General features: G+C 40.0%; 1 protein-coding gene across 7 annotated transcripts in view; it reads left to right on the top strand.

Annotated features, from left to right (window-relative positions):
• The window catches only part of eda (ectodysplasin A), a 38475-nt gene that overhangs the window by 20126 nt on the left and 4165 nt on the right, over positions 1 to 14184 (top strand). For 3 of the 7 annotated variants that reach the window (XR_011983538.1, XR_011983539.1, XM_023795831.2), the window contains exons 2-7: positions 5128 to 5221; positions 12022 to 12054; positions 12550 to 12735; positions 12927 to 12961; positions 13576 to 13627; positions 14025 to 14155. Coding sequence is in view for 5 of the 7 variants with exons in the window: in XM_023795831.2 (XP_023651599.1) it covers positions 5128 to 5221; positions 12022 to 12054; positions 12550 to 12735; positions 12927 to 12961; positions 13576 to 13627; positions 14025 to 14155 (531 nt within the window). In the remaining 2 variants the exon portion in view is untranslated. The remainder of the gene's footprint in view (positions 1 to 5127; positions 5222 to 12021; positions 12055 to 12549; positions 12736 to 12926; positions 12962 to 13575; positions 13628 to 14024; positions 14156 to 14184) is intronic. The other 4 variants (XM_023795832.2, XM_023795833.2, XM_023795836.2 and 1 more) reach the window with 4 other exon arrangements.

The following is a 14184-nucleotide window of genomic DNA, read 5'->3' on the forward strand; positions in this document are numbered from 1 at the left end:
GTGCAGTAAATACAGGAAGAAGGTCCTGGGCTGTGCAGTAAATACAGGAAGAAGGTCCTGTGAGCTGGGCTGTGCAGTAAATACAGGAAGAAGGTCCTGGGCTGTGCAGTAAATACAGGAAGAAGGTCCTGGGCTGTGCAGTAAATACAGGAAGAAGGTCCTGTGAGCTGGGCTGTGCAGTAAATACAGGAAGAAGGTCCTGTGTCCTGGGCTGTGCAGTAAATACAGGAAGAAGGTCCTGTGTCCTGGGCTGTGCAGTAAATACAGGAAGAAGGTCCTGTGTCCTGGGCTGTGCAGTAAATACAGGAAGAAGGTCCTGTGAGCTGGGCTATGCAGTAAATACAGGAAGAAGGTCCTGTGAGCTGGGCTATGCAGTAAATACAGGAAGAAGGTCCTGTGTCCTGGGCTGTGCAGTAAATACAGGAAGAAGGTCCTGTGAGCTGGGCTGTGCACCTTAAATAAAGCTGAATGTGTGAGCTGGTTAAGCTGAAGTAGAGGCTTCCTACATGGACAACTCATATAGACATTGACATGCTCCCTGGGTGTGTGGGCCTGATTTATGTGGTTTGCTTTGGGCTCCTGGAGAGACCTGTCATTTGTAAATGACCTAATCAGAACAAGCTCTGTGCCTTTAATAAAAGCCTGGTGGTAGAATCAAGCTAGGTTGACCTTTTTTGGTGTCTTGACGCTGTGAGTTCATTTGGGGTCACTGTATTTCAAGAAGCCAGTCAAGTTCCTGTTGCCCTACTTTCTGGCAGAAAGTGAAAGGCCTATGTTTTAGCCTCTCTATTATAACGCAGTGGATGAGATAACAGTGTCCTCTAAAGACTGCAATTTAAACCATACTGGAAACAGCATCCTACATTGAAATGCTTTGCTACTCGCTACAGAGTCATGTTGCATGGTCTAGACAACCTGTCTCTATGGCTTTTCAAAGCTCGTCCTATTAGGTTGGACTTTGGCAGGTCAGCATAAGAACATAAGAACATAAGAACTATACAAACGAGAGGAGGCCATTCGGCCCATCGAGCTCGCTTGGGGAGAACTTAACTAATAGCTCAGAGTTGTTAAAATCTTATCTAGCTCTGATTTAAAGGAACCCAAGGATTCAGCTTGCACTACGTTATCAGGAAGACTATTCCATACTCTGACTACACGCTGTGTAAAGAAGTGCTTCCTTAAATCCAGTTTGAAATGTTCTCCCGCTAATTTCCACCTATGGCCACGAGTTCTTGTATTTGAACTAATGCTGAAGTAACTATTCGGTTGAACAGCATCCAAACCTGTTAGAATCTTATAGACCTGGATCATGTCCCCCCTCAGTCTCCTTTGCTTGAGGCTGAACAGATTTAGCTCAAATAACCTTTCCTCGTATGACATTCCTCTAAGACCAGGAATCATTCTTGTGGCCCTACGCTGCACCTTTTCTAAGGCCGCTATGTCCTTTTTAAGATATGGTGACCAAACCTGTACACAATATTCTAGGTGAGGTCTCACCAAGGAATTGTATAATCTTAGCATTACCTCCCTTGACTTAAACTCCACACACCTGGAGATGTACCCCAACATCCTATTGGCCTTTTTTATTGCTTCCCCACACTGGCGAGAATGAGACAAGAGCATCTGCCCTTGTGAAATTTCTCACATAGATTAATAAATCGCTCAGCCCCCTCCCTGGGCTCCTCTTACTGCTTTGCTGTCCTGCTGCCTGTCTTGTCTTCCCATCATCATTATGTTCCTTTTACAAGTGTCATTTCCCTTAACTTCATTCTCATCTTACCATGTGTCATTCTCCACCAACAGCTATGCTTGAAATACTGAATGGGTCTGCTTTGAATGTCCATTTTCCACTTTGAATGTCCATTTTCAAACAAAGCAGTAATAGAATAGATACATGGGGCTTGACCACATGATGGTAAAGACACTAATGAGCACATCAACAACATTCGGCAAGTACTGATCATCAATACGGATATTCTTCTGTAGAATTTTTACATTTTAATTAAAAATGGAATACACAAGTCTTAAGCCACCAAAGCTATCTGGTCAATAAGTATATATTTGCTCAAAAACATCAAACATTAGAATATTGTTTATTCAAAATTGAACTGCAGTGCAATAGAAAGTAGCAAGAATTTCTTATTGTCTTCATTGACACTCACTTGAGCAATTCTGTGGGTTTCATAGAATTTCATTAAATAACTTCATGAGGTGTGATATATATGGTGTGTGTGCTTGTGTTAATTGCTATACTTTTATACTTTTACTTGGTCATTTCCTTTCCCCGCATAAGGGAAAATATATGTGTACCATACCTATATTGTAAGAATGTATAACTATATTATTTTTTATTAATTTTTATTCTATTTTAATTTGATTAATTTTTATTTTTTTTGTCTTTGATTTTAATGTCTTGTTTAAATGCGCACTTCTGATTTTCTAAAGCATTTTGAATTGCCTTGTCTGAATTGTGCTATATAAATAAAATTGCCTTGCCTATGCTGATGCATGATAAAACTTGTTTAATACAAATGCTTATGAGTTAAAAGGTGGATTGTAACGTAAGGACAGTAAATATAGTACTTTTCTTTGGCTCAGGTTTTTCGTTCATGATGCTTTTGTAACATGAGTAAAAACATTGTTTTTGGAACAATAGTAGTATTGAATTTTACTGAATAGGTAGCTTGCTGATCATATTATATTGGTCTTTAGTTATAGCATTATAATGAGATTGTTCTGTTCACTTTTGATGAGAATGATTATATATAAAATAATATGATATGGCCAGTAGCTCTAAATGTTAAGACTATACAATACGCCCTGTAGATGAACTTGTCCACTTGACGATTGTGTACATTGATACAACGATGAACCAAATCAATTCACTGTTGAAAGCACTGAACTGACAAGCTGGGGAAATCAATAAGATCCACATAGACAGTAAGTGTATCTCGGATAAAAACGGTAATCTAACACAACCTTAAAGGAAGATGATATCTTTGCACATCTTTGGAAAGATGATATCTTTTATTTCTACCATGAATAAATATTCAGGCCATTCAAAATGTATCTAAGTATCTGAATGCTAGAATGACAGTTTTTGAAGTAGCTTCAGTTTATACTATATGAGCTCATTTGGTCATGTGTCTGCAGGGATTGTATGTTTCCCACTGTATGACCGCCAGGCTAAACTTTAATCTGATATAACCACTGATTGTTCTAAGTAAATGTTACTAGTCAGCCAAAACTTGAACAATATTCTGATTGACTTTACATTTGTAATATTTGCCCTTTCTTGAGTTGTTTGTTCTTGTGTTTGTACAGTTTGATGCATTTGTTTCTGTCTGCATGTGGTTCAAATATAGTGACAAGAAAAAGTACGTGAACACTTTTGAACTACCTGCTTTTATGAGGGTAATTTTGAATTTGTCTTAAAAATGGTCTGATCCTCATCTAAGTTTTAACTAATAATGCAATTATTGTATCGTTCTTGTGTTTATTGAACATATCATTGAAACAGTCACAGTGTACGAGTAGGATTCATACGCTAATGACTCCAACAAAACCTTAGCATCACACTTTTGAGGGCATATACAGTACTGTGCAAAAGTCTTAGGCAGCCAAAGAAAATGATGTTTAAATGATCTTTATGATGGAGTAAAACTATGCTATTATATCTTGCAATCTGTGTCAGCATAGCCATTTCAAAGCTTCTGCTAAAATCACCCCAGTGTTTGCAGGAACCGTCCAATACACACATGTATTTTTTCCCTCGGCCACTAGCAAACCTTGTATAGCTAATCAATATCTCATTGACTTTTTTAACTAATTATTTAAATAAGTAAGTGAGCTAACAAACACATGGAATGGCTGAGGTGCCCCTGAAGCGGTGTCCATCCAGCCATCCAACTAGATATCAGTAACTTTTTTGACAACAGAAGAAATTTTTACTGGTTTTTATTGTGTTACTCTAATTTGCATGTGTTCACACACTAATACATTATGGGCTTAGATACCTGCATGTCTTTGGAATCCCCAGAGGAAATCCATATGACACAGGAAAACACACAAACTCCACACACAGAGCAGAGGTGGGGTTTGAACCCCAATTCCTAGCGGTGCGGGCAAACAGTGCTGTCCACCGTGCCACCCTTTGACTAAAACAATATTACATATATTTAAAATATTGCATATATTTAAGATGTTTTAAATCACTTTTATTGGCAATGAATTTTGTAATTGATTGTTTGCATTTTTGTCGTTTACCGTGTAAAGGCTAATTCGTACTTCCCTTTGCGATATGCCGATACAGTTTGTTCACAGGGTGAGTGATGTAAATGTAGTTACCAGGGGTGTCCAGTGGACTGTGCGAGTGCTTACCAGATTTTCACTGCGTATGTGCAAAAAAAATAACTACTGGTATTTCCAGTAGGTGGCCGAAGAAGAGTAGTAGTAGTTACAGACACTTTTGATAAGCAGCTTTATGCGTAGGTACCCGCATGTACAGTGCTCAACGAAGATCTTGGGACGCTTGCTCGATTCTGTAATAATGTTGCAAATTCATTGGTTTCATAACAAAAATTCACTGGTAAGCACTGTTTAACAAATCTGCACATACCTTCCGCACATATTGTCATAATTTTTTTGACTGACTCATCCAGTTCTGTTCTGAAAACTAATAAAGCACCAGGCCTTGATGAGATTAGCTGGTATAAATAGCCAGAGAGGCTGTATTTTACTAGCTGGAACTAGACAGTGTGCACAGCATCACCTGTAGTTTGAGGTAAAGTGTTACCAGTATATCTCACAATACTGGTACACAAATTAGCATATATTAATAGTTAAACTAATGCTTGAGTCATGATGAGTTAATGCATCTACTAATGGTTAGAACATCAGTAAATACTGAAGCATATACCTTTTAGTTCCTGGGAGAAATTCCTCACAAGGGAAGTAGTGGTTTATGTTTATTAAAAAATAATTTAACAAAAAATTACTGAAATACATAAGTGATAATTCTAGCTGTACAGTAAATAAGTTAATTTGTCTTATATGAAATATAAGGATCATTTGGAGGTAGAAATTTAATTTTATTATTACACCTTCTCCTGACTTGTCCCTCTCCAGGCTACAAGGACTGATGATTGCAGAAGCCAAAGTGAAGGAGAGGAAGGAGTTATTCATCGAATCAAAAGGAGCAGAAGTAAGCTGCCCGATTCAGGTACAGATACTTATCTTTTCGGGTTGCTGTTTCTTCACATTTATTACTGAATATGACTTGACTGTTAATTAAATGAGATGAGTGAAAAGTAAAGGTCACTGTTGGGCAGCACAGTAGTTTTGATGTAACTTACCTCCAGGATTGGAAATTCAAATGCCACCCCTGATCTGTGTGTGTTTGCATTTCTACATTCCGTGTACTGTGTCCTTGTGTGTTCTGTGATGGACTGCCATCCCAAAGAGGGTCGACCCCTAACTTATGCTCTATGTTACCTTGGGGTAACTTCACCCCACACGACCCTCTTCTAGATCACTAACCTTTTCTGCATGACCACTCATCCTGCTGCCAAGGTTTACTGATGGAGAGCATGGCTCTGTGCCTGTACACCTGTGTCAGTGATAATTGTGGCTTCATTGGTCAGTTGCTCAAATTAATAGGGGTGTCCACATACTTTTCTCCATATCAGGTGGAAGTCTTAAAATATTGTTCACCATGGTTTCCATTCACATTCTGAAGTTAAAATTAAGAAGAATATCTGGAAGTTTAATATGGCACCTTTTTGTTGAAACATTTTCAGAACCAGATGTCTTGAATCATTGTTCATGTGGTGCTGGCAGGCCTAGTGGTTCAGGTTTTTGAAGTACTAATAATTTAGCAGTATTGGGGAAATAATCCAATATGGCAGATCTACAGGCATTATGATAAAATTTATCCAGTTCTTCGTCATAACAAGACCCCTATCTCATTATGGGCAGTGAAGACTTAATGGTTAGGGAAGCGCACTTGTAATTGAAATATTGCTGATTCGAATCCCTGACCAGCAAGGCGCCAGTGAGGTACCCTGAGCAAGGTACCGCCTCCCCTGTTCCCCGGGCGCTGAATTACCTGCCAGCCGCTATGGCATGATGTCACATATGGGCTAAATGCAGAGGACACATTTCGTTGTTGTGCAACAATGTCAACAATGATCACTGATCACCAAATTCTAAAAATGGCTTGCATTATAAAGTAATATAAATTTTTCTGATTAAAATGAGAATATAAATGATTCAGTTAAAGGACGAACGTTTCTCCTTGTAACGTAATGGGTATGTTATGTTGATTGATTACATAATTTGATTTTACTTCATGCTGGGGACGAGACTGCGGTCATGCCATCTGCATGTACTGTCTGTGCCCAAATACTATGAGTTTTCTGATAGTAAATGTATTCGCTCCAACCTTATTAATGAGGCATAATATGTCTCCCATTCCAACTTAAGAATACTTTTCTATAGCTGGCAGTAGCTGTCAGATGTATAATGGGCTCTATGATAACTTACAGCATGGATCCTGCTCTGCCATGCCCCGCCCCCCTCTACGCACAGCTTGGTACTGTAACTGAACCCTGTTTTTATTTGCTCTCTGTGCTGGTGTTACTAGTGGGCAGTGGTGGCTTGATGGTTAGGGAAGCGCACTTGTAATTGAAAGATTGCAGGTTTGAATCCCCGACCAGCAAGGCACCACTGAGGTACCCTGAGCAAGGTACCGCCCCCAAGCACTGCTCCCCGGGTGCTGAATTAGCTGCCCCCTGCTGTCACGAAAAGTGACATATGGGTTAAATGCAGAGGACACATTTCATTGTTGCGCACTGTGTGCTGTGGTGTGTTGACAATGACCACTGATCACCAAATTCTAATTAAGAAAGTGAGTTTATCTTCTAATTGTACATTGACGGCAGCTTTGTTTCCTCGTTTGTTTGTTTTTTTTGTTTGTTTCGTTTTGTTTTTTGTTATCTGTGGTGGGCACGTGTGAAAATGCTTGATGTGGTCTGTTAAATAAGCATGAAATAAGGTGTTTTCATGCATAATTACTGGACTCATTCAGTCTTACAGTTGTGCATTGCTTGTGCTTCCTTTGCTTTACTTTATATGGTTTTTGAAAACAGTTTATACTCTGGTGGGTTAAAATTATCCCAGACATTGTGGGATAATGTGAAAAATGTGAAAAAGTCTTGAAGATGTATTACAGTGTTAATGAAGTCTAAAATAAAGGATTAACCCAGTAAATTTAGTGCAGACATGAAAGTTTGGTTTACAAACATCTGTTTGTGTGACGTAAGATGATTAGCATTTGTAATGATTAGAAATGCTTTGTCACACCCCAGTTATCAGGAGTCACTTTTGAGGGGTAAAACGTTCAGTTTTATCATATGTACTCAGTAGATTTAACATAACTGCATAAATGCAGTTTCATAAAAGTGCACCAATTGTCTGTTTTACTGTATAGCTGCGAGACGTGGAGGATATCCAGTGACCTGAGATGAAAACTGTAATCCTTCGGTACTGTGTCTCTTCGAAGAATCCTTGCGTGCCACTGGTTTGATTTTGTGTTGAACGAGCGGTTGCTAGAGGAGTCCTGAGTCCCGAATGAGGCACATTACCTGCATTGTGAGGGAGCGTCAGTTACGGCACTACGGCCCTGTGGAGCGACTCCCTGAGGGTGATCCGGCTCGCAGGATCCTCATTGCTGAGAACTCGAGCAGCTGGACCGAGTTGCACATGAATGTACTGAATAACAGTAACACATGGACTGACCTATATGTACACAAGCAAACATACACATTATTACTGAGTGGAAAGGATAAAGGATGCTATGACATCTTAGTTATCCTTGCAAACATTTATTTTTGACTGAGTTGGCACGCAAGCTTAGTCTTGAAGAATGTTGTTAGCGTAGACTGTTGCCAACTTGTCAGATCTGGTTGTGCTCTCCTCCTTGTCTGGCTGGAGTAGTCCGATGGCAAAGAGGTGCTGTCGGGAACAGGGAACATTTATTTTGTTCCTAGCATAATTGTCCAGGTGGATACCTCTGATGGCTGTGGGGATAATGGAGATGCTCTTGGCCAAACTCTTTCTGTACTTGTATCTCTTTAAATATCTTGCAGAAAGAATAGCTAATTCTTTGATCAACTGTTTATATATGAAGGAATATTATATTTTTCTTTCATGGTCTGTCTTATGTGTGTTTCCCACTTATTGTTAATGATGCTGGTCACCTGTCTATATATTTGCCTGTCCTGATTAGGGTCCTTTGCCAAGTGTATGTGAGTGTGGTAGGACCTTGAGACTTTAGGAACTGGTGACCATTGCCCTCTGCTTTATATAGAGGCCTAGCAGGCATTGTAATACATTTTGTAGAATATGTTTGTAAAACTGTAATAATGTAAAGAAAAACATTAAATTTTAACCAGATGTTAGTGAAAAATCTACTGAGGGAGCCCCCCCTGATCATCACGTATTTACAGAGGTTCCCCCCATTGGTGAAATCTGCCAAGGGGCACATTGGAAATCTGACCCCCGGTTGGCAAAACGTGGTTCGTGAGTCTCTGGCACTGCTAGTTTGGGGATCATGGGCTGAAAAGGTCTGGGACCCATGGTCTGGGTACCATGTTCATTAACTAATAGAATAGAAAAAAATATACAAAGTATTATTTCTTAGAAAATTATATCTATTTCCCATGTTTAGTAGAATAATTCCCTCCATTGCGAGTTCCTAATGCAGTGTTGGTTGTGTGTTTACTTTTCACACAAGAGAATGCTTTCATCTGACTGAGTAGATTACAGAGATCGGCATCTTGTTGTAGGGGAAGTTTTCACATTTGTTCTCACTGGAGTAACAATGGTCATTTTAAATGTTATTTACAAGTATATCAGCATTTATGTGATAAATCCGGGTAGACGGAGCTCGTTAGCCTTGGTAGGCAGTTCGTCTAGGAGAAGGAAAACTCTGATTTCAAACCACAGCGCCAGGTGTGCCAGATGTGCTGGACAGTCTCGATGCGCGACGACCCTGGGTTTCACGGACATGGGTTCCACAGACGTGACTCAGGCATTCAGCAACCATGCCCCTGCCATGGTTACCAGCCCCGCTGCCTTGTGGGTATCTTCCGGGAGGAGAAAAGGCTATGGGAGTAAACCCAGACAGAAAATCCGGAGTGGAGCCCCTAAGGCGGCTGGCCAGTGCTCTGCGCCCCAGCCGGCAACTCCTGCAGCCAAGCTGGTGCCAAACGTATTGCTTTGCTTTCCTTTGGAATTCACCAGCAAGGCCGAGAGGGGGATACCACTGTCTGGGCAGCCTAGTGTCTCCATACCCGCGCCCAGGCTTGCGTCCTGGAGAGGTCACTCCAGTGCTGTCTTACAGCATTTATGTTCAGAAACTGTACTGTCCGCTGTTTCAGAGGTTCTGATATATCAGTATTGATATTGAGCAGCAAAGCACTGATATTTTGAATTTATCTATATGCCTTCAAACCAGGTAAAACGGGTGTTTCTGTTAATAAAAAATTATAACGACTGCTATGTGAATTTCCACTTGAATTTAGGTCTGGCAAAAGGATGATTGATTGGAAGAGGGGAGGATTTAGGCATGACAGTATTATGAGAAGCTGGGTGTTATTTGATGTCCCTGACATTATTCATATTTCATAACACTATAGGAAAAATCCATCCACCTTCCAACCCGCTTATCTTTCTGGGCCGCGGGGGGTCCGGAGCCCATCCCAGAAGCTACGGGCACAAGGCAGGGAAAAACCCAGGATGGGGGGCCAGCCCATCACAGGGCACAAGGCAGGGAAAAACCCAGGACGGGTTTTCACACGCCATTCACTCATACATGCAAAATTTAGCAACTCTAATTAGCCTCAGCATGTCTTTGGACTGTGGGGGGAAACCGGAGTACCCATGACGACACGGGGAGAACATGCAAACTCCACACACAGTGACCCAGGCGGAGACTCAAACCCAGGTCCCGGAGGTGTGAGGCAACAGTGCTAACCACCACACCACCATGCCACCCTATAGGAAAAATGCTTAATATTTAGTAACACTAATCTCACTGTACTGTGTGTTTGAAGGGGCTCACACTGCAAATGTAAAGTCGAAGGGCCTTTATACCAACAATGGAACAAAACGCTACTGTGCAGAAAGAGCCACGGCAAAGGACACTGAGACTTATGGGAAAGTCCTCTTGCTCTTACTGGTCTTGCACCCCTGGACAGCCAATTCTGAGGGTCCCCCTGTGTTCCGTTTGTAATGTAATCACCCATCCTGCGGTTCTCATCTGTATTTGATTTACATCATACTGTTGCGTTTTTGATAAAAACCTTCTCACACTTCTGTAATCCAAAATCTGAGTGTTTGCCTATGTTTGGCACTCATGTTTATGAAATGTAATTTTATTTTCATTGTTTGACCCTCCATGTGTTAACAGGGAGAGACCCCTCTAGCAAATGTACCTTTGATGTCCTTTAAAAATGAATATGTGCATTCTTCTCTTGCTCATGTACATGTTTATCCCAAAAGTTTGATACACTTCTTATGTTTGTTTTATGTAACTGTGGTTCTCTGAAGTTTTCATCTACCATGAGGTTTAGCACGGATGTATAAAATTGAAAAAAGACTCTACCCTGGAGCAAAGTGCTGTGGAAGCTTGGACATCTGTGGTATAAAATGAAAGATATAATAGCTAGTTTCTCTTCTAGAATTAAATGCTGCACAGTTCATGCTTTTTGTGTTACGCATTTAAGTTTATTTGACTCTTTGTTTAATCAGTGCAGATTCATAATCGGCTGCTCTTTGTTAGTGAGATTATTCTTGTATAATTGTTTGTTTTTTAGCCTCTGAACAAGAATAAATGAGTCTGTTGGTTCCTAGTCAGATTTCATCTTCATTTATTAATTGTAGATTTTAAAGTGTGTTGTATAAATATGGTGGTGACAATAGTCTTTTAAATCTTGTAAATATCCATTAAGATTTAATTCTGGCACATAGGCCAGAGTTCATTTGGCAATATTCCTACTTTCAAGACCAAAAACTTCCATAAAAGTTTCCAATTGTGAAAATTAGCACTGTGTATATTTTGTGAGGTAGCCATATAACATTTTTTCTGCTAATACAAAAGAGTGAAATTACTGAACCTTGTTCTCATGGATAAATGAAAGTACCAGTTGATTACTATTTCACTGCTGAGTTAATTTATATGTATGGTGTTGTAATTCTTTGTCATGTGACTCATATCTATAATATTCTGTGGCTTTATGTTGTCAAAAGCAACCTTAGTGGCTTTCAGTTATCCATGCCTATATTACACATTTGTGGAAGCTGGAATAATGCATACATTAACTGTAATCTATACATATATGTACACTACTCTTATTAAGTCTCCTCATGTCATTAACAGTTCATGATTACATTAAGAAATCATCCTCACTTTCTGAATTAGTATTTTCTACAGTTTGAATTATCATACACTACTGCCCCCCTATGGTTAGTTTTAAAACTGTATGCACGTTTCTGAGTGGTCCAGGTATACATTACAACAGGAAATTTACTTTTATAAAAATCTGTGACTACAATCAAAAAACTAGAAATGCCAAGAAACTTGTATTTTGTTTGGTTACTTGTGGTGAAGGTTAGGGCTGTGTGGGGATTATGGTTGTCATTGTTGGGATTAAGGTTTTGCCCATAGAAATGAATGGACGGTCCACACAAAAGTGTGTGTGTGTGTGTGTGTCTACAGATTATTTTGGTTTTGCATTTTATGTTCTGCAATAAATGGAATAAGATCAAAAATTTTAAAAACATCCATAAAGGGTATAAGAATTCCAGTGACTAAACAATACAAGAAAGATGTAATACAAAGAGCCTCTTTTGTGTGATGGACAAATTATGACTAATTTTGGTCATAAATATATGATGATAACTCTGCAAGAGTAACAGTGGCTGGGACAGGCTTTTTCTAATTTGTTCTTCCTTTTGCAGAATCAAATGGAAAGAGAAAAGAAAAGAAAAAAGGTAGAGTTTTAACATTATTTGTACATTTGGTTAGACAGCCTTCATTTTTCCATGGGGATTTAGGAAGTCTGCCTGCCTGCCTGCCTGCCTGCCTGCCTGTCTGTCTGCCTGCCTGTCTTTGCCTGCCTGTCTGTCTGTCTGCCTGCCTGTCTTTGCCTGCCTGTCTGTTTGTCTGCCTGCCTGCATGCCTGTCTGTCTTTGTCTGTCTGTCTGCCTGCCTGTCTGTCTGTCTTTGTCTGTCTTTCTTTGTCTGTCTTTGCTTTGCCTGTCTGTCTATCTTTGTCTGTCTTTCTTTGCCTGCCTGTCTGTCTGTCTTTGTCTGTCTTTCTTTGCCTGCCTGCCTGTCTGTCTGTCTTTGTCTGTCTGTCTGTCTTTGTCTGTCTCTCTGTCTCTGTCTATCTACCATATTACTTAATATTTACTTCACACTCCACATTTAAATCTTTGTACTGTTCTGACAGTTATATTAAACTTCATATTACCTGTGCAACTCAGGCAGGAAAGGGCAGCCTGGTGCCCCCGGGCCTCCGGGGCCTCAGGGGCCTCAGGGGCCCCCTGGAATCCCTGGTATACCTGGGATCCCAGGCAGCAATGCCATGGGCCCCTCCGGGCCGCCTGGACTCCCAGGACCAATGGGGCCCCCAGGAACAACGGGGCCCCCAGGCCCACACGGACCTGCAGGTGAAGCTGAAACCACTTCTGTCACATTTTTAATGAGCCACTACAGTTTGGGCTATATATACATTTATAAGACAAGAGTACAACATTCAACAGACACCACAAGCAGATTATGGTTAAATGCTTGGACTTATTATGAAATGGAGACCCACAGTAACACTGTAAAAAACTGAGACTCATTTTTCAATCTACAGGTGGAATGGATAAAAGAGCGAGAGAGATGATGCAGGTAATGTGCCATCCGATTGTGTTATACAGTATGGGGGATATAATGTCTGTCTGTTCTCTGTGTTTTAGCTGATGTAACGTGCAGTAATTCACAGTGGGCACAAAAAACACCAACCGAACTCAGGAAAACAGCACTTTTTGAGAAATGAGTTTATTCTCTAAAAACAAACATGCTTTCTATTTCTTTTCGTACGATAAGACAAAGTATCAAATGCTTTCTTGACTTTCACATAATATAACATAGGCATATGTGTAATTTATAACAACAGCATGCATATTTGTAGTGCAACATAACAGAATTGACTTGTAAAAAATGTAAACGAGTTTTGATAGCTAGAGGCGATGTAATCTAACAAAAACAATGAACTTTGAAAAAAGTTCTTTAATGAAAGTGTAACCTTTCTCTGTGAGAAAAGGTAGGTACAGTTGAGGGAAATTTTAAGAATTTCCTTGTGGTTTATGTAAAGTGTTATTTTATCTTATCTCTTAAATCTGAAATGATTCACAGCTTCCACTGGAAGTGGGCTTTAGATTTTGCAAGGTATTTCTTTAATGAGGACTCCAGTTGTGAAAATAATGTAACAAAAATGTTTACTTCAAACTATTTTTTTATAGCCTGCTGTGGTGCATTTGCAAGGCCAGGAAACTACTATCCAGGTCAAGGAAGGTAAGCGTTAAATTATAGCAACAAAACAACTTTATTTGTATGGTATACAATACTTGGGAACGAAGCCTCCAGTTATTAATATACCTTTTTGTTCCAGCCTTCAAGTGCATTTTAAGAGTTGTGTAAACGGTAGTAATGGATGCCACAAGATTGTTAGATGCAAAGTATTTTTGGAAAAGCAATTTCCTCTCACTGTCATACAAACTACAAGTAGCAGCTTCTAGCACAGATGTTTGACACTCATGAAAACTGCAAACAATGTAAGATGTGACTGTGAAGCACTGTAAGGGTGCAACAGTTGGATACACAATTGCAGTAGCTTTGTTAATTAACCTGCCTTACTAACTGCCGCTTGCTACAATAACAGAAATTGAGTGACTGTTTTTCTCACGCTGAGATCTTTCAGAAGGGATCCTCAGAAACTGGAAAATGATTTCCATTCATCACAAGGTGTTCAAGATGCACTCGAGGTCTGGCGAGCTGGAGGTGCTGCTCGACGGGATGTACTTCATCTATAGTCAGGTAGAAGTGAGTACGGTCTTGGGCCTAACTCTTTC

The sequence above is a fragment of the Paramormyrops kingsleyae genome, chromosome 18, assembly GCF_048594095.1.
Source record: "Paramormyrops kingsleyae isolate MSU_618 chromosome 18, PKINGS_0.4, whole genome shotgun sequence".
Classification (NCBI taxonomy): Eukaryota; Metazoa; Chordata; class Actinopteri; order Osteoglossiformes; family Mormyridae; genus Paramormyrops; species Paramormyrops kingsleyae.